The sequence below is a fragment of the Vanessa atalanta genome, chromosome 6 (assembly GCF_905147765.1).
Source record: "Vanessa atalanta chromosome 6, ilVanAtal1.2, whole genome shotgun sequence".
NCBI lineage: Eukaryota > Metazoa > Arthropoda > Insecta > Lepidoptera > Nymphalidae > Vanessa > Vanessa atalanta.
The window spans coordinates 10,524,201-10,544,638 of record NC_061876.1 but is presented as its reverse complement, the minus strand read 5'-3'; the positions used below and the strand labels follow the sequence as shown (position 1 = coordinate 10,544,638).

General features: G+C 31.5%; 2 protein-coding genes across 2 annotated transcripts in view; one reads left to right on the top strand and one right to left on the bottom strand.

Moving 5' to 3' along the window:
• Window positions 1–4,226: 4,226 nt before the first annotated feature.
• On the top strand, window positions 4,227–13,121 carry LOC125064883 (15-hydroxyprostaglandin dehydrogenase [NAD(+)]-like). Its single transcript, XM_047672180.1, has 5 exons — window positions 4,227–4,408; window positions 5,741–5,974; window positions 9,409–9,582; window positions 10,076–10,227; window positions 12,843–13,121. Exons 1-5 carry the CDS (start codon window positions 4,316–4,318, stop codon window positions 12,988–12,990), a joined length of 801 nt encoding a protein of 266 aa, XP_047528136.1. The 5' UTR covers window positions 4,227–4,315; the 3' UTR covers window positions 12,991–13,121.
• A 3,061-nt stretch (window positions 13,122–16,182) lies between these two features.
• The window catches only part of LOC125064880, a 149,724-nt gene continuing 145,468 nt past the window's right edge, over window positions 16,183–20,438 (bottom strand). The window contains exons 8-14 of the mRNA XM_047672176.1: window positions 20,210–20,398; window positions 19,703–19,909; window positions 19,308–19,521; window positions 18,720–18,950; window positions 18,313–18,500; window positions 17,693–17,915; window positions 16,183–16,976 (exon numbers count right to left, since the gene is read on the bottom strand). Of these exons, the coding sequence (XP_047528132.1) occupies window positions 16,869–16,976; window positions 17,693–17,915; window positions 18,313–18,500; window positions 18,720–18,950; window positions 19,308–19,521; window positions 19,703–19,909; window positions 20,210–20,398 (1,360 nt within the window). The 3' untranslated portion in view covers window positions 16,183–16,868. The remainder of the gene's footprint in view (window positions 16,977–17,692; window positions 17,916–18,312; window positions 18,501–18,719; window positions 18,951–19,307; window positions 19,522–19,702; window positions 19,910–20,209; window positions 20,399–20,438) is intronic.

Genomic DNA, 20,438 nt, shown 5'->3' with positions numbered 1-20,438 from the left:
ATTAGCCGTCCAATCGAATTATGATAGTGCATCTGTGTTAGCGTACACTATTATATGTCCTACGTAGTTGGCTTGTGTCTCATGGCCGTGTCGTGAACGTGACGGCCCATGGACGTGAACAAAATCGGTCGACATCAATCGAACAAGTCAGGTCAGGCATGTGTGTGTGTTGCTATGTAAGTATGCTTAGACGACTATAGAAAGCCACTTTATTAATGTCCCAAAACGTGTTCAAATTTGGAAAGTAAAAATAAGAATGCTCATATTTAAATGTAACAAATTTCATTATAGTTAAGAATTAAAATCGGAGTTTGCTAGCGTCCCTTGAGGAAGCCTTTTATAGGATCATGAGAAAGTATAATACCATTCTAACCGATTCTATGGTAGCAAATAACTTTCTGCATACAACATAATTTATTTTCGGTACCGATGAGATATATTTGTGAAATATGACAACCACGAGCAGATTACAATATACGACTATGAAAAAATAGATCGTTTTAGTGACCAAACAATACTGACCTGTGTTTAACTTTCACTATATTTACTTACTTACATAACCTAATTTTAATTCAAAGTTTTGTTTTTGAAGTATTTGTTTTTGATCTTTGCCTTATATATTACATTTTCTTTGCTAAATTGTGTAATAAAGTTCCGTTATTTTTGCAATGCATGTATGGTTTTTAAGTGGAGACTTGATTGATCTTGCGTAATATTTGCTGTTTGTTTCCCTATCAAAACCAATAAAATAATGATAGTACTTACATAAAATTATACTCTTACAAAATAATTTACTTTACAAAGAAGGAAACTCAATATGTTTAATGAGAAGAGAATTATGAGTGCGATATACTGTCTATTAAAAATAATCACATCAACATCAACCTTGTTATAAATTATCTATCGAGAAATTTTTTATGAAATATTATTTCAAAATAAAGCACATGAATGGTATGGTGTTTCTATATTAAGACCATAAGACCAAGAAAGTGGTCGCGATTGTACTCTACTGATCAAAAGACGTTACGTCGACTTTGTCATATAGGTCTAGCTATTAAAAGGCATATATTTCTAGTAGAATGAATTATAAATCAAGGAAATTCGCTCTCACTAACATTTTTTAACTAGTTTCAGAACTTTAGTGAGCATCGATACAATAGGTACCTCACAGACAACATCCATAATACGAATATGAGATAAAATATTTGAATTAATGTAGTCAATTGCCATTGACTTCGTCAAAAGAACCATTTATTATTATTAACCATGAAAACAAAGGGTACGAAATCATTGATTGTTTGATAGTAAGTAAGATCCCGTAAATGGCTCACAGTTTTGAGGGCTAAGGCCTCCTCTCTTTTTTAAGAAATATAGGAAATTATTCGACAACAAAGAACTATAATATAGAAATACACTACCTACCGATACCGATACATGCAAGTTTCTATTTGTAATTTGGTCAACACGTACAAGCAGACTCGCACGTTCGTATTAGTTATGGTGTGGCGCCTAAAAAAGCCATAGGATCACGATAAATGTTTAAAGAGGAAGGGGTAACTTATTATAAATAATAAATCTATAGTTATTACAAGTAAAATATAATAGTCATTATAGATTTTACTTTCATTTTACTTATTTTTATTGTATAATTATGTACTAAAATATTATAACCGGTGTGTTCGTTCCATGTTCATCTGTATTAAAATAATTACATAGTAATAATATGCCTTCCATTATTTTTTATAACAGTGATTTTGCAAGTAATATAAATTGCTATAATATTTTGAGAGGCGTCGTATGTGTTCTCGATCTCGATTATATTATTGGGTAATTCGTTGGTCCTGCTAATCACCGTCACATGAAATAAAGAGAGAGTCATCTGTGTCTACATTTATGCGCTATTATATCTTATGATCAAGAACACATTATCATAATATTTTCATAAGTTAAAGTTTCATAATAATAATGTTATTATTTAGCCTACAACCTAGACATTTATACATTTTTGTTAATAGTTATTGTTCAAATGGACATATAAATTAACTACGACAGAAATAAAAATAATAATGAATTAAATATATATAAATACATTCCTACTAGTATAGCGGGCGTGTAAATAATAATATTGGTCGTAATGAAATACACTTTACTGTATGTAAATAATCAATAAAAATAAAAAACAATAAACTAATAATTACGCCAATAGACGCCATAGTTGTTTCGCGCGCGTACCGTCTCGACTCTCTCAAATGTCTCGACTTCCTGATTCGTTCAGAAATGCGTCTGCTATACTAGCTAACTTTTCATGAAGGAAAGAAAATTTTACCAGGAGGACGCAAGACCTACACGGTTACCATAATTTTTCTGGAACAATAATATCTTTAAGCTAATTTTGCTCAGTAATTGAGAATAATCAATTTTATTAAGTAATACAAGTGTTCTTAAAAATAAAAGTAAAGTATGTTACAAAATGAAATTTCCAGTTGGATCGTTATAATCAACAGTGATGAATCGTCCAATTGTCTTAATGAACACAACGGATGCATTTCAATAATCAATTAATTTTATAAAACGTTGAGATAGGTACATGGATGTGAGATTGGACGTCTTCAGGCTAACAAATAGGCATGTTTTATATAATAAGCTGGTTCGTGTATTGTATATGGGCCTCATTGTGGTATTTGGTCTCGACCGCCCCTAGACAATAAAAATATAATGGTATCTAAATACTTCCATAAATATTCAACGCACCGAGGTGGTAGGGCTTTGTGCAAACCCCGTCTGGGTAGGTACCACCAATTATCAGATATTCTACCGCCAAGCAGCAATACTGGGTATTATTTTGTTCCAGTTTGTAGGGTGACTGAGCCAGTGTAACTACAGGCATAAGGGACATAACAGCCTAAGGTTGATGGCGCATTGGCGAAGTAAGGGATAGTTAACATTCCTAACAGCGCCAATGTCTATTGGTGGTGGCGACCACTTAACATCAATAGGCCCATTTGCCGTATTGCCTATCTATTACATAAAAAATAAAACCATCCATCTTCTGATCTAACATGCAAATCATCCTTTAATTGTATCACAGTATTCTTAAAAATTGAGGCTTGCTGAAATTCACAAGAGGAGGAAAATATATTATATCCCTAAAAAGAAACTTTGTATTTATAAATAATTATTCTCGAGCTCGACGATAAAGGAAAACATCGTGCGTAAACCTGCGTATATGTATATATATGCGCACGAGGATCCACTATCCCACCTTTGAGCAGCCGATCCCGTGGTGGAATAAGCTGCAACTTCTCGTCGAATGGAGAGGAGTCCAGCAAAAATATTTATTGGCTGTAATTCTACTTTACTTTACCTCAATTGGTAAACTAGGATATTTACAATATTACGTAGTCGTATATCCGCCTTTCTTCCTTTATTTTTGGTCTAGTTGTATAAACGCATTTATATGTTTCCCCACAAGAATTAGAGGTTAGGAAGAATGTTGAACATACTGACGTTATTATTCGTAATAAATATACATATATATATCATTTTTACTTTTTATTATATAATAACGAAACACATTGTAGACGCAAATGCCTTTAAAAAACGCATCTATCGCTGCTACTTATCTATTCATATTGATATTCATAACAAAGCGAAAAGAATTCCATGTTTAGGCTAAACATACAATTGTCAAGTTTAAGGTCAATATCCTGTTACGTTATCAAAATAAAACTATAAATAGACTGTCTAAACGTTCGTTATATTACAATGCATCATTTATCTGTCTGCTGTATCGTATAACAATAAAAGACTTATTTGTATAAATTACATATATCTAGATATAAGCTTTAACCTATGAAATCTGATTTTGTATGCGGTTTTTCAACGATGGCGTAATTTTAAATACATATAACCAGTTTCAAGTCAAATAGCGTGCACACCTCCCTAAACAATCTCTTCGAATTAATTGAATTCCGAGACAGACGTTGCTATGGTGGCCATGAGTTTATTAATAAATCAAGACAAAAACTCGATTAAAGATTTTTACTATTGTAACTTAGGTATGTTATAAAATAGCGCCTATGATAATAATCAATAATTTAATCATAAGATTATTTTTTTAAAACGACTAATCCGAGACAAATTCTAACGTATGGTCTGACTAGTCAAAGTCAGCAAACTGACACGTTATCATAACTGCAAACGATTTAGTAGTCAGTCATCCTGCGTGTGTCGTAAGCGTATACCATTTACATCCTTGCGCTGCCCCAATCGAAGTACGAACAGTTGTAAGTGAGCGTTGTGGGGAACGGACGTCATGAACGTAGAAAACAAAGTTTTTTTGATAACTGGTGCCGCGACCGGCATCGGCGCTGGCGTGACCCGCGCTTTAGCGAAAAAGGGCGCTAAGGTTGGTTTTATTATAATTCAATAATATTTTATTTATTTAAATTAAATTGAGTTTATAGATTTCAGTTCCTAACATTTTAACTTTATTATTAAGCCGTGTCCAAAATTTGAGGTATGCTATGTGTGGATTACAGTTAAGTTAAGAATTGTTTAGTTTACTCTGCCATAAAAGGACCAAAAATTTATATTTCATGTATATTTGGCAATTTGGTAATTTTTTGGTTTTGTTTAATAATTAATAGTTAAATGCAATGTTTTCAATAACATAATTATTTTTGTAATTATACCCTTGAAAACAAAATATATAGCTTAAAATATATTACAAATAACAAAAAACACGGATTGTTGAAACCATTGTTTGGCATTTTTTGTTCTATTAGCGTTTTTATAACGCACACAAACCAGTTTTATGGACCCATAATTTAGGTTATATTAGGAATTTTACGGCATCAATGTCTATTTGTGATGATGCACTCACCATCATGACCCATGGCCTGTCTGAAACAATAATAAAAACATGTCAAATTGATGGTTTTCTTTCTTATTGAAAAATCTATGCATATTGTTTATATCCTGTTGACTGAAAAGTGGAGAAATAGTTAGAGGATTCTTCAATTTTTCGATTACGCGGCGCTGCGCCGATCAGCTCAATTATAAAAATCATGACCATCCTTTTTGCTTCGCCGTAGTCTGGTAAAAAGTATGGACTTAGTTTTTGTTGATTTTCAGACAGGAATATTGTTAAATTATTAGCATTTTAGCATTAGCAGCCAGTAAATGTCCCACTGCTGGGATAAAGGCCTCCTCTCCCTTTTGAGGAGAAGGTTTGGAGCATATTCCACCACGCTGCTCCAATGCGGGTTGGCGGAATACACATGTGGCAGAATTTCGTTGAAATTAGACACATGCAGGTTTCCTCACGATGTTTTCCTTCACCGCCGAGCACGAGATGAATTATAAACACAAATTAAGCACATGAAATTTCAGTGGTGCCTGCCTGGATTTGAAACCGAAATCATCGGTTAAGATGCACGCGTTCTAACCACTGGGCCATCTCGGCTTGTATTGTTAAAATTGCTATGTTATTCATTCCGTGCAAAAAAGTAATAACCCCGGTTATTACTTTTTTACAATCACTTCCTTAGTGCAATCTATATTTCGAACCGGTGTGAGCTTTAAATTCAACATAATCTTGAATACAAAAGTATTCTAAGCAGCCTTTTTAGTTTAAGTACATGAGTTTTTTTTTTGTAATTGGGTCATTTGTTCGACGACATTTAATATTTAAAGTAATACAAAAATTTAATTTATTTAAATTATAATTTGTTTTCAGCACATAGCTGTACTAGATGTAAATACGGCCGCAGGAGAAGAGCTACAAGAGGAATTAAACGACAAATATGGGGCTGGTAAAATATTATTTATAAAGTGTGACGTTACAACCGATTTGGATTCCGCTTTCGATGAAGCAACAAAACAATTCGGTTATATCGATGTTGTTATAAATAATGCCGGACTCATGAATGATGGGCCAAATATTTACGAGAAGGAAATAGCTGTCAATGTGGTACGTCCTTAATTTCTTAACTTTCAAGTTTCTTAAGATTGATATGCCATACACGGTCATCAACTTACGGCCGGTTTTAAAAGTCTAATCAAATTGATCGTCTAGCAGTGCTGTTAATTTTTCTCTTTTTTGGGTCGTCGTAACGTAAAACTCTTTTTGATGTTAAAATAATTTTTACTTTGAGTGCATGTTACGATGATAAACTGATGCATTCAACGCGAAAAAATAATAATAATTAAAGTATTTGTTGGATGAAAATTTAAAAATTGCAATTTTTGAATCGTAATAAAATAGTTTTATTCGTAGAAAGAGCATGTTGTTTGAATATTAGCATAATATATAAAATCAAATGTATAATAAAATTTAATTTTTGCTAGAGAAAGTAGAGTAGATACCAAAACGTTATCAACACTGAATTAAATCATGTCATATTGTTTTACATGTATACATTTGTTTGAAAATATTTCTATTTAATAATAAAACCCCATATATATAGTTTTCTAAATCCTAAACAATTGAATATGCAAAAAGAATAAAAGTATAATATTATCAAGAATTTAATATAATGATCACAAAAATGCGTTATAAAACAGTGAAAGTGTCTTTAGAATGAGTGACTTTCTTTAAAACGTGTGAAATGATTTCGTAATGTTTATATCTACATAAAATATAACAAAATTATAATGCACACAATTTCCTGAGATATTATTATTCGGAAAGATGCAGAACATAATGTTCAAGATTGTAAATTGTGATGTCCGTATTAAAGTTACACTTTGGCGACGGAAGGACAATGTCAAGGTCAAATTCGGATACACGTTGAGGATGATGAAGTTTCGACGAGCGTTTGTGTGTCCGCTTATCTTATATCTTTAGGTAATCTATTTTATGTAAATGGTTTAAAAATATTTTATGGTCAATGTATAACTGCGTGGTGATGTTACGGGATGAAATATTTCGATCTACCAGTACTTTTTAAAAAAATCACCAATATTTTCAACGATTGGCCGGCCAGATCGAGATAAAAACGAGATTATAATTTTTTGACCTAAAATGGGCAAACCAATTCTGACACTGGCGCTTCAGCAATCGTCACAAACAAACCACAATTTTCGATGAGGTGGTGCATTTTTTCCCTTTCGGAAGTAAAAAAGTTAATTCCATTTTCAAAGTACGATATTTATTAACTAAATATACGAATGAGGCTAAATTATATTAACAATGTTCTTTAATATGTAATTAGTTAATGTTCTTTGAAATTTAATTAATTAATCTAAAAAATGTAATTAATTAAAGTAATTTAAACTGCGCAAAAGCATAGATTAATTTAACACATAGTTCTAGAAACTTTACGTTAATCTATACGGAAAAACCGATTTTTTTACATACATTCGCGCTTACTTATTTGTATTGTAACTAGCAACAATTGATGAAGTATATGTCTGAGTATTTAATTATCTTCGTTGTTTTTGTTTTGTCTGCATGAATCCGGTAACACCTGCTATTAAATCAATATAAGAATACAAGGTTAACACATCGCCTACCTAAATGTGTCGTATATAGTAATTCAGAAAATTAACAAAAAAATATCGTCCATCCGTTTTCCCTACAAAACACTTATCATTTTCAATTTCTATTAAGTAAAGCAATATTTTTAGTTACTTTTAGTTACGTTTAGTAATTTTCTGTTACCTAACTGAGCTACAGCGAATCGTGGCCGGGTTTAACAAGCTATTTATAGAAACCTAGGTTTCAGTGACGGAAATAAAAGATATAGAAAATTTAGATAATCCATTGACAATGGATCGGATCCATCTTATCTATTCGTACTAGGAGTCAAAATACTATTATATATTTTATTTTTAGTTATTTGATCTCCTTTTTTATAAGCAGATGGTGACTGTTTTTTGACCTTCTTAGATTCTTCCTTCAATTTTCTTATCAGGTTATTTATTCTTCTATTGAGTAGCATTGGATTCACTTTTAGTAAATAAGCTTAAAAAATCGAATACATTAATAATATCTTAGACGCAATTATAAAGGTACAAGATAACCAAAGCGTAAAACTGTTTGAAAATGTCTAATTGTTCGGGAAAGACCTACTCTTCTCAAAAAGCTAGCTTATTCTTTGACAAGTTTAATGAATACACATGTCAGAATTTTATTCGACACATAAGTTTTCCTAACCACGTTTTCCGTCACCGTCGAGAACAACTGTGAAACTTTTTTTTCTTTAATTGAATATTAGAGGGCTGACTGAGGTTTACTACCGACATTGGCAACGTAACATGACAACAATATCAAACACTAAGATGTGATCTACCTTGTGTAGATGCACTGGTTGCACTAGTTGCACTTGTTCACCCACCCTTCAAGCCGGAATACATCAATACTATTACTATTTTGATTAAAAAATTGATAATACAATTGTGACACAAAGACCTTTAATAATAAAACCAATGATATAAATTATGACAGCAAATTGCCGAAAACTTGGTGAGGCCAAGATTGGTCCTACCAACCAACCTACAACATTTTCATTATCAAAGAAATTGAATAATGTTTTCAATTACATAAAAACATAAGAAATATTATATTTTTAGTATTAGCAGCCTGCAAATTTTCTTACTGCTGGGCTAAAGGCCTCCTTTACCTTTGAGGAGAAGGTTTTGGAGCATATTCCACCACGCTGCTCCAATGCGGGTTGGCGGAATACACATGTGGCAGAATTTCGTTGAAATTAGACACATGCAGGTTTCCTCACGATGTTTTCCTTTACCGCCGAGCACGAGATGAATTATAAACACAAATTAAGCACATGAAAATTTAGTGGTGCCTGCCTGGGTTTGAACCCGAAATCATCGGGTAAGATGCACGCGTTCTAACCACTGGGCCATCTCGGCTCTTATATAGTATGTAATATATATTTCTAACTGCGTCCTTGCTTAGAGGATTATTATATATTATAGTGGTTTAGAATCGAGTGGCTTAGTGAGATAATATGATATTTAATAAGCACTTATAAATATTTTAACTCGAAGTTATCTGATAGAGTTTATAGAATTTAATATATTTTTAAAAAAAATTTTGCAAGACCAATATTTTTGCGATGTAATATAAATGCTTTAAACGTTTAAGTATTTTGACAGGACGAAAATACGAATAAATATTAAAGTTAAATAATTCTCAAATTTCAAATCTAATGGTCAGTCAGATTTAGTTCAAATAATGGAATACAATTTTCAAAAGGAACAGGGCTTGGTTTTTACAAAATTAATAAACTCATGTTTTATAAACTACAAGTTATCGTCTAAGACGAAGACTATGGTTACATATTTTTGGCAAATGCTTTAGTCGGATAGGTTTTAGTTTTCATATATTTCATAGTTTGTATTCATTAAATTGTCATTCAAATAATATATTGTTTTTTTTAGACGGCGCTAATAACTGGGTCGTTGAAGGCATATAAATGGATGAGAAAAGACAAAGATGGCAAGGGAGGTACGATCATCAATATTTCATCAATCGTAGCTCTGATACAAAGCCACATCCTGCCCGTTTACAGTGCAACGAAGAGCGCTGTGTTACAATTTAGCAATTGTTTAGGCGTAAGTAACATTTTTTATAATTTTGCATCTCTATCTGCGTCTCACGTATCTTACGTTATCATTAATGTTATTGTCCAAGCTATACCTGAAGTAAGCAGCTATAATAAACTATTACTCCGTATAATGTTATGTCTACATGAACTTGTTTAATAATTACGTACAGTGGAAATAGAAGCACCTGGTAATTCTTGTGCTCCGAATGAAATCATTCTAGGAAATAAGATGTAATCATATTTTCAACATCATAATTATGAAGTTAAACGACAACCAATCGAATTATCAGCTATTGGTTAACATCAGTGTCAAATTCGTTAAGAAATTAAGTCATATCTGCTTTAGTAATGATTAATAAATTTGTGATAATATACGGGTGAGAATTGTTTAGATACGTTTTTTGTCCTTAGTTATTGATTTAACGCTATCTTATTTTAATAGTGTTTTATTTATTTTATGTATTTCATAATAATATATTTTCTTGAAATCAAAATTGCAGAAGGAAGAAAATTATTCACGAACAGACGTCCGTGTTCTAACAATTTGTTTCGGTATCACCGATACTAATTTGATACGAGGGAGAGTTGGGTGTATTGATGAGGAATTAGAGGAGAAAATAATTGTTGCATTGCAGCACTTTCCTCGTCAAAGGTAAAACATTTATTTAAACACAAGCTTTTATTTAATTTAAACTTTTAGGTTATCTTGAAACTTTATTGTACTCCACAGATTAAGGTGAAAAATTTCGTTGAATTTTGGGGGTTGTGACAACCTTCTCATTTAAGTTAAGCGTATTTTTAAATAATAGTTTTTTTTTTATTTAGGCTTAATTGTGTTAAAACGGCTGACCTAATCGCCACTACGTTTTCCCAAACATATACTGCATTGAGTTCTGATCTGCCAAAGCATCGAACTTTGAGCAACATTAGGGATTTTTAGTAGGTTTTCCTATCGTATAAAACTTAGACCAATGATGACACGATGATCCCGTCTACTAATACCAATGATGATACGATGATCCCGTATACTAAGTTTATGAAATATATTTCATAAACTTAGTATCTATAATAATAGAAGTGTATCTTAACTGTGATCATCTTACCTGAAGACAAGAAGCCTAACATTCGTGAATAATACCATCGATAATTCTATAACGCTGGTTTCACCGGTTCTTCTCAGGTCAGGATATTTTATTTTCCGAACCGGTGGTAGTTTTTAATTCAATAATCAATAACTATGCGTAATGTTTCTATATAGAATACCAAAATTGGTATTGAAAAAAAAGTAAAAAAATAAATAAACTAATAACTAAAACAAATCAATCGCTTTTGACGTAATAGCCTACTGAATTACTAAAATACAAAAGATATCATCCAATCTAAGTATTTACGTACAGTCAGCGTGATAATAACAGAAATGTTCATAGAATAGCATTAAATGTGCATTTAAAAATCACTCGAACAGTCGTTGCTTGTGAGTGTCATATTTCAGATAACATTGTATTATTATTTGTATTTTATATCTCAGCTCCCACAGCAGTCATACAAACAGGAGCCATTCTCACTGTAAGAAATATAAAATAATTAATTACTCCGTCATTACACCACTTAGGATGTGAATTGTATTTATCATTACACTGATTTTTCAAATATGTATCGATTGTTCTATTAACATTCGTAATCATATCGAATATTTTATAAAGAGCGTGGGTTTCGTTAACTGCAACTTCATACAACGAAAATTGTACTTAAGGTTAAAAATTTAAATTAATTGTATGTCAATATAACTTTTTTATTTTGTTGAAGTATATTTTTTTGTGGTTTTTTATTAGAAAAATCTAAAGTAATTTTTCAAACATAGTAGAATATCTTATTGTTAAAATAGGCCAGATAAAATGAGTACTATCAACCGGGCATTTTACTGCTTCGTTCTGGTTTTAGTAAGTGAGTCATTGTAAAAACAGTCAATCGGGAAATAGTATAATATAATCTAGGGATGATATCGAATTGAAGATGCATAGAGGGACCACCAATCGGGGCACATATTCTCAGCAACCACCAAGAGAAAAAACGCCCATAATATTGTATAACTATGAACTACTCTATATATTAAAAACTTATTAATCATCATTGATGTTATTAAACCTAATTACCCAGATATTTATACAATCTTTCTACATAATATATGTGAAAGTCAGCTTCATAATTTTTAAGCTTTCACAACTCAACGCGACATTTAAATTTAACGCAAAAAGTGTTTTATTTGATAAATTAAGGAGAATTTGCATTTCTTGTTCAGTATAAACATTATTGTGATCATATCCACGATTGTATTAAAATAAGTAAATGTCTAAATTTTAAGAATATAATTATATAATTTGTAAGTAACTCTATCTGTCTGTCAGTTGTTCTTTCACGGCCAAATTGCTGGACCGATTTTGATGAAAATTCGTATGAATCATATAAGGAAGGACACAGGCTACTTTTAAACCTAAAACCGGAAGACCAAACCCTCCAACGCGAGCGAAGCTGCGGGCCACGATGAGTAAAAAATAAATAACTAATATCTATATTTTATAAATACGAAGGAAAACTATCAGGCGGCCATTATTAAATTTGGCATACAGGTTATTCAGGGCGGAGCCGCGGCCGGGGCATAAACTAGAATTATTAAATATATTTTTTATTTTTTTTTAAATATTGGACAACATCACATACTCTGACCCCAATGTAAGTTGCTAAAGTACTTGTGTTATGGAAAATCAGTAGTAACGACGATACCACATACACCCAGACCCAAGACAACAAAGAAAACTAATGAACTTTTTCTAAATCGACCCCGCCGGGAATCGAACCCGGGACCTCGGAGTGACGTACCCATGAAAACCGGTGTACACACTTAAATTAGTTTAATTTTCAAATATTTTTTCAACTAATACCTAACAAAGAAGCCTTAAAATATAATGGTAAAAGTAATGTCCTAACCGATTTCGACCATAAATGACGCTCCGACACACAGACAGAGTAATCTGATTTGTTCAATACTTGTGATTGAACACTCAAAAACACTTTTCATTCCCTCACTCGCACAATATAAAGAGACGGTTATTCGAAACGCTATCGCTATACGAATTATCCCAACCTTCCACATAAATTCGGGATCATCAGCCTTATGAGAAGCAACTAGATCAACGAGGCATTCAATATAATAATCTACAAAATAACTTATTTACTTATTAACGTATTTACGTGTATTTTATTTTACAGCGTAGATTCAGCTGTCCAAGGTCTTATAACGGCATTCGAAAGCGGCACAAGCGGCAGTACTTGGTTAATAACGACAAACAGACCGGCTGAAGAAATCACTGGCAACGTAGAGAAGGCATTCGATATTTTACGCCAAGGCGTATTTTAATAATACTTTTTTATACATAAAAATTAAGCAAGTATGATTTTTTTAATTTATTATGTCTAGTTTATAAGTTGATTTTCGCCATTTTTCTACGCACATTTTATTATACAGTATTCATATAATTATATTGATATATTAATCAAAGTTATGTATAATTATGTTTTAATGTATGCGTAATTGTTTTGTTTTTTAAATATATTATTGTCACATAAATACTTGTAATGTTATTAAATAATTGTTTTAAGGAAATTACAATTAATTACTTGAACAGCTTAAGTAAGAGATAAATATATTTGGTACATTTTATATTTTATTTTATTTCTCAACTACCTAATCTGAATATGAGGAAATTATACGGTTAAATTTTCTATTATCACAGAAACATAAAATGCAAGTAGAACATCTGAATATTTTCAAGTCCTTAGAGTCAACTTTACTAGTTTTAGTTAAGTACTTTTTATGATGAATTATTAAAATATAGTATCGAAGAACTAAAGTTTACTAGATTTGAGTAATAATATTTCTTAGGCCTTCATCACATCCATCATTAAGCATTACGAAACAAAAGTTATTCAATCGAGATTGTCAGACAAGAAGGCTCAATGAAACTCGTGACTCTAAATCTAAATTAAATAAAAAATATTATAAGTTTTTATGGGATCATTTAAATTTATTATTAAGATTATTAATATCACATGATAGCAACTGATTAGAAGGAATTTTATCAAAGTTAAAGTTTTAAGTCAAACATGACTTGTGTTCAAATGTAAGAACAAGTAATTAAAACAAAATATTGCTAAGGCCACAGACACATACGCGACCCGAGAAAAGAAAAAAAAAATTTTGACAAAAAAAAAAAGTAGAAATTATTTTCGTTGCGTATGATATTATATATTCGGGTAAGAATAAAACTCGTTTTCATGCAATAAATAATTTTTATTTTTAAAAACTTCTTATATCACCATTACTTTTGTCATTGAATGATTTGAAATTAGTATATCTGCTTAAATGGCTATTTCCCATCATTATTGTCTTCCAGGATAATACCTGATTTGAATTATTAATCACCTCCATTATCGGAAACTTACCTTCGTATTTTGTTATAAGGTTAATCGTCCACAGAACATACAACACTATTTTTCGCAGACATTTCAAGATTATATTAATTAAAACCATTCGCAACGTAAAAATTAATTAATTCATTGAAATCGTTGAAATTTACTATTTTAATGAATGACAGCACTGGTTAATGTATATTGACATAATATCGTAAGATAAATGACGTTATCTGTAGATATTAGACTGAAGTAAGCCGTATAATTCACTCATACAAAATATCATATTATACCTACTTGAATAAAGTATACTAGTGGGTCGCACGCGAAACTTCGAGTTTATTCAACAGATTTTTATAAATTTCTAAACCTACGACAGGTTTTGTTTTGATTTAATTTAATTGTAAACTGACGACGTCTGTTCGGACGTTTCTCATTTACTTTTGGTGTACAGCCATAGTAGTCCACTCTCTAAAATTAATTCTTTGTTAAATCGTAATTTAATCGTAATCGTAATTTAGTAAATTGCAATCAAGAATTCTCTTTAATTTTCTGCACATCTACGGCTGAAGTTCTTCAAAATAACCAATCTTTTATGTGCAGCTATCGTCCCATAATCACTATGACAAAAATCGCCTTACGCTATTAATATATAAGATTTTGATTTTATTTGATTACTCTTCATCCCATACGAAATGTTTTTTAAGAACAAATTCGTTTCACAATATTACAGGAATTTGAGCTGTAAATCTGACTTTAAAAATGAATTAGTTTTAATTTTTAATTTGTTTCAGAGTTTACTTAAAACGACCAGACAAGTGTGGAAAATAACTTTTAAGATTTACTAGTGAAATCTCAATTGAGAGTAAATATTTAACGCACGTCATGTCATGTTTCACAGCTTTCACTCTTTCACATATATAAGTATACTAATGAGAAAGAGACAACAGATATTTCGAAGCTCAATTGGGGTTTATCACCAGAATAGTTTTACTTTTTCTGAGCAGTGAGATACACTTTTTTTTTAAATAATGGACAAAATAATGAACAATAGTTATAGCTATATCCTGTGGACGCTCAACCAAATGGCGCAACATAAGGAAAAGAAGTCCGGAATCACCGTACAATATGGAAGACGATATAAACATTTCCTAACCCAGTTTCTAATAACTTACATTGTTAATTAACAAATCCTACAAATTAACACAATCTATTCATTCGTTAAAAACAACGAACATCGCCATATTTAACGAAAAAAATTGAATTTAACTTTAATCTTATAAAATACGCATCGTTATGGATAAAGAACACTTTAATTACAAACCTACACCTCGTATCTTTTAACAGTTTCTATATTTTTATCGAATTTAGAATCTACGTCGCTACATCTATACTTGGACTCTTTAAAAAAAAAAAAACAAAAGAACATTCGGATCATCGCTAAGTACGAAATTTAAAATTATTTTTATTTTTATATGCATAATAGTTATGCGTGAAATGTGTACTAGATTTAAAATTGGAATGAGTTCCATTACACACAATGTCCACAGATCCAAATTTTATTAAATTGAAAGAAATTTGGAATGATTGCGTTGTCCAAGAAAAATTGAACGTTTTTTTTTTTTAACAAAGGGAACAAGTATAAATGCAGCTTATGAGATAATTAGTAAACTTCCATCTAATTTTCATTCAATTTAATCAATAATATCTTATCGTAATACGACGAGGTGTTCTCAATAGGATCTTGACTCTACGATTTCACTAATAGTTAACTCGACGTTATAGAATTCAATAATTTCCTTGGGAAATATTTTTTTTATATCACTTCAATAAATTACTAAGATATGAATAGTTTAAGTTTTATTTACAACACATTTAAATCTTTTAGGATATTTCGTATTTTGTTTTATTTATTTTTTTAATTGATTTTAACAAATAATTTTAAAATGTAAACTAATTTGAATTATTTATAAATATTTTGTTCTTCAAATTCGTGGCCATTGCCGTCAATAGACGATAAATTTCTTTTTTTTTTTTATTGTAAAATAATTATTTGTATAATCATCATTAATTTGACTAAAGAATATTTCAATATTTTGGTTATATTGAATAAGAACATTTTTTTTATAAAATGGCAGTTTAATATCACGTATACGAAAGGTCAACAATCAGAACACAATTGAACGCGACTCCGATTTACCTTAACACAATGTAAACAAATTTATTGCCACAACGATATTTCGTAAAGCCTATTAATTATTACTAATAATGATCTCTTAAGAAATTCTACTTTATCTATTTACATATTTTTTAAAATCACAATCGAGTAATCGTCGGAAATAAAAGTTGTGCCATGAGCCGATCGGTCATAGGTTGTTTGTGCGTTACTACGTAAACATACGAAATCATTCAAACTCATACACTGTCGATAAATCTCATTAAAAATGTAGAACAGGTCAAAAATAAATTAGACGGTTCATAAAGTGGACTCATAGACCGATCAACTGTTTTTGGTCCAAAATCTTCAAATATAGTCAATTCAAATACAACATATTAATCTAATCACTGAGTAAATATAATTGGGATTTAATATCATTTTCATTAATCGCTTAATTTTATTTTAACTGAATTCCAACATACTTCCTTTAACATCGATCGAACGCTAGATACGTACGCGATATATTTGCTTGTAACAAACACTCTGTCTGAACCTAGTTAGGAGATGAGCAACAACGTACATGCAGTACCCATAGACTCTGTGCTGGAAGACAGTCACACAGTGGTGACTCTGTCGACTTCCACGTATCGCACAGAGTCCTCGCTTGGTCAGCAAATCACTTCTTTTTCATCGAAAATCGCCGTGTCTGATGAAAGGCTTTTTAGCCGCTGCTGAAGCGCTGAACGGCGTCTGCGACATGAACGCGCTACAGCTATCTGTAATTTCATAAATTGACATTAATCATAAGCAGAAATTAGAATTTTATTCATTACTTGATTGATAAAAAACAAACAAATTTATAAATTTAATGTAAGTTTAATTTAATTACAATTCAATATAAAATCCTATAGCATAAAAAAATTGCATTCCAACACTGCAATCTTGTTATATATGGTAAATAATATCAGGCGCCATTTATACTGTTGTAAATGAGGTTTGATAAAGAATTCATAAATCATAAAAATAAAGTGACGATACTACAAACTATGGCGACACAAAATGGTAAGGTGTACAAATTCATGATATGTTCTGTGTGATGAGTACTTAATTCTAATAGATTATGCACTCTCAAAAATCGGAAATGTTGTCAGCAAGGGCTTATGCTGACGCCCCATGAGAAAATATTCTTCATATTATAAAGCCATTGTCATTAACTGATTTTTTTTTCTACAACACATGATGTTCGGTTCTAATCAGGTAATTATTACAAGCTATCTATATTATTATACTATGTACTTTCTCTGCTAGTAATAAAATTTCTAAAACACTTAAGAGTTTTGTATGAGTTTAATATGCGCTTCAACTTGTGATACTTACAAATCCACTAGTACAAAATAACATCATCCTAAATGAGGATTTTCTGTCACATTCAAGAAGTTATCTAAGATTCAAAAATGTAAATGAATTAAGCTATATTTAAGGCAAATCTTACCACAGCAAAGGCAGCTAGTATAGTGAAGGCAAGTAATGCCGCAGCATAATGTGCCGGTACTCGCAGTAGCGCAGAACATTGCGACAGGCGCTCATCTTCTCCCTGAGGACACTGCGGTATGCCGTCGCACCAAAGCGACGGTTCTATACATGCGTCTAAGGACGCACAACGATAAGGACATTCGCCAGATAAAGCGTAAACGCCGCCACGTTCACTTGAATGTCTGGAAAATAAATACATAAATTATAAATTTTAAAATTAATCATTACCTTGATTTTCATCCTGAAATTTAATTGCTTGCATATAATATTTGAAGGTCTGATGTGAAATTTAATTGTAAAAATATATTGATAGTTTTTAAATGAATATAGCTGTTAATTTTAAGCATATTCTATTACCAATCAACAGCAACAACTGGTTTTGTTTCAGCTCAAAAAATAATGAGATCCGTATAATAGACGCTCGTAGGAGAGAATATCAGGTTAGCAGCGCATTGAAAGATTTCATTTCCTTCTTGTGCCTAAGTTTGAGACAAGTGACAGCTTACTAACTACTCTTATATAATGTACTCTCGGTCTTGGTACCAAAAACAGGCGAGCAAATAACAAATATATATATACCTTCTAGAAAGTTCCAGCCATGTAATATAATATGAACCACTTTCTACAGCTATCAGTTCAACGGAAAGAGATCTTGGCCAGTCTAGATCGAAGCGGTCTGGAGAAGGCGGTGGAGCGAGCACATGCCGAGCAAGGGAATCGATCTCTTTCGACCAACCTTCTGAAAATACTTCCACGACTTGTTCTTCCTGAAAAAAAATATTTTGTTTGTATTAGAAAAACGACGACAATGAACACCTTTGTTTCCTAATGTCAATGTTTCTGACTTTTGTTGAGCCAAAAATTATTTGGATTATGATTCAAAAAAACTACATTAAATATTTCATTTACTATTTAAGATCGGGTATATCGCTATATTTGTATTTCAGAAATCTACGAGTATAAAATATAATTTGTTCGTTCGTTACCTGTTCGTCTGGAGGTTTAGGACATATAAAAATTGGAGTGAGTCCTCCAGCGTACACAGCTATACGATTTTGTGTTCGACACATGTGACCCAGATCTGGTGCTACTGTGATATTATTCAGAAGTGTGAAATTGTCTAGTTCGGGTTCTTTTATTATACTTCCTTGGATTTGAATGTAAAGATACCGACCTGGTGCAGGATCTATTAACCATGGACGATTTTCACATCGTTCCTGAAATTGAAGAAAAATTAAAATATGTTATATTTTTAAATTCAAATAATATTGTTTTTAAAGCATGAACTTCATCAAAAACTAAAAAAAAATTATTATATATATGTCTGGATACTAATGATATGATATTATACGCAATAAATTATAATTAAAATCGGTTGTGTGGTTTTTGTTAAATTTGCACACATTCAAAGATACTACAATATAAGTGAACTTAAAAAACTACTCCTCAAATGGAGAAGTGGCCTGTCCTCAGCAATAATTTTCACGTTATGACGAATAAGCCTACTAAAATTGATTAGGTCTAAGAATTGATGGCAATTATGGAGAGAAAATAAAAGCCAGAATTATACTTACTGAATCAGGTACAGGTGCATGTGCCGTAAGTCTCATTTCTCCACTGGCACCGTAAACCCTGTGAGTACTATCACAAACACTGTCCAATCGAATAAACTCGACGGATGCTTCGAAACCAAATGATCGGAAATCATCAACAGCGGACATATTTACTACGTCAAATTTGAGCTCAGCGACCATTGATGTAGATGTAAATTCGTAATCGTTCACATCGCTAGAAAGTCATGTACTAATATTTATATATTGATAAGTGATTGGTTTAAATAAAGAACGTATTATTTTGAGATCTATGTACACAAAATTATATTTTGAGTAATTGTTTTTACTAACTAAAACTAAAAATATTACGGCTATTATATAAAACTATTATTATGGAAATAATTTAACAAAGTAACCTGCACAAACAATCTCTAGGTACACCCGGTCCATTATCCCTCCAAGGTCTTTCGAATATCCTTACAGCAGCTGTAGGTGTACCACCACACCGAAACCATGGTGAATGTGCGGAGTGGACGGATCTGCAAAGCCTACCTCCATTACGAACTCCCCAAACACGAAGTCGTACTACTTCGCCTGGATTTGCTTCAAAACGATATGTGCAGCTGAAAGTTTAAAATAATTAAATTATATATTTGTAATATGTATGGTCCATGCGAATAAGAGCTCTCGTCCGAATTTATTAAATATTATTAATTTATAATCGAAATTCTCCTATTGATATTTATTTTTTTGTAAAATAGATAATATTTTGTATTATTTTTTCCTTGAAATAAAATTAATATAGATCAATTACACTAGTACATATATATATATAAATGCAATGCATTTGACTCTGCTGTCATGGTCGAAATTTGTTAAAACAGAATTTAAATTCTAGTAATAAAGGTGTATTAAAATGTTACCTTATGTTTCTTGCGCCGCCTCTTCCGTATAAAAATACGTCTCTTGGAGATGAAAATGTGATTGGTGGATCCGGTGGAGCTTCAGGAAACGATCTAGATACGAAGCGACGTGAACATGGTCCTCGGCCCCATGGTTCTCCGTCTTGGTGAAGATCAACAAACTCATACAGAGCTTTAAAAAAAACTGGTCTGAAATAAAAATGGCAGTGAAGGTTCAAATAATAATATT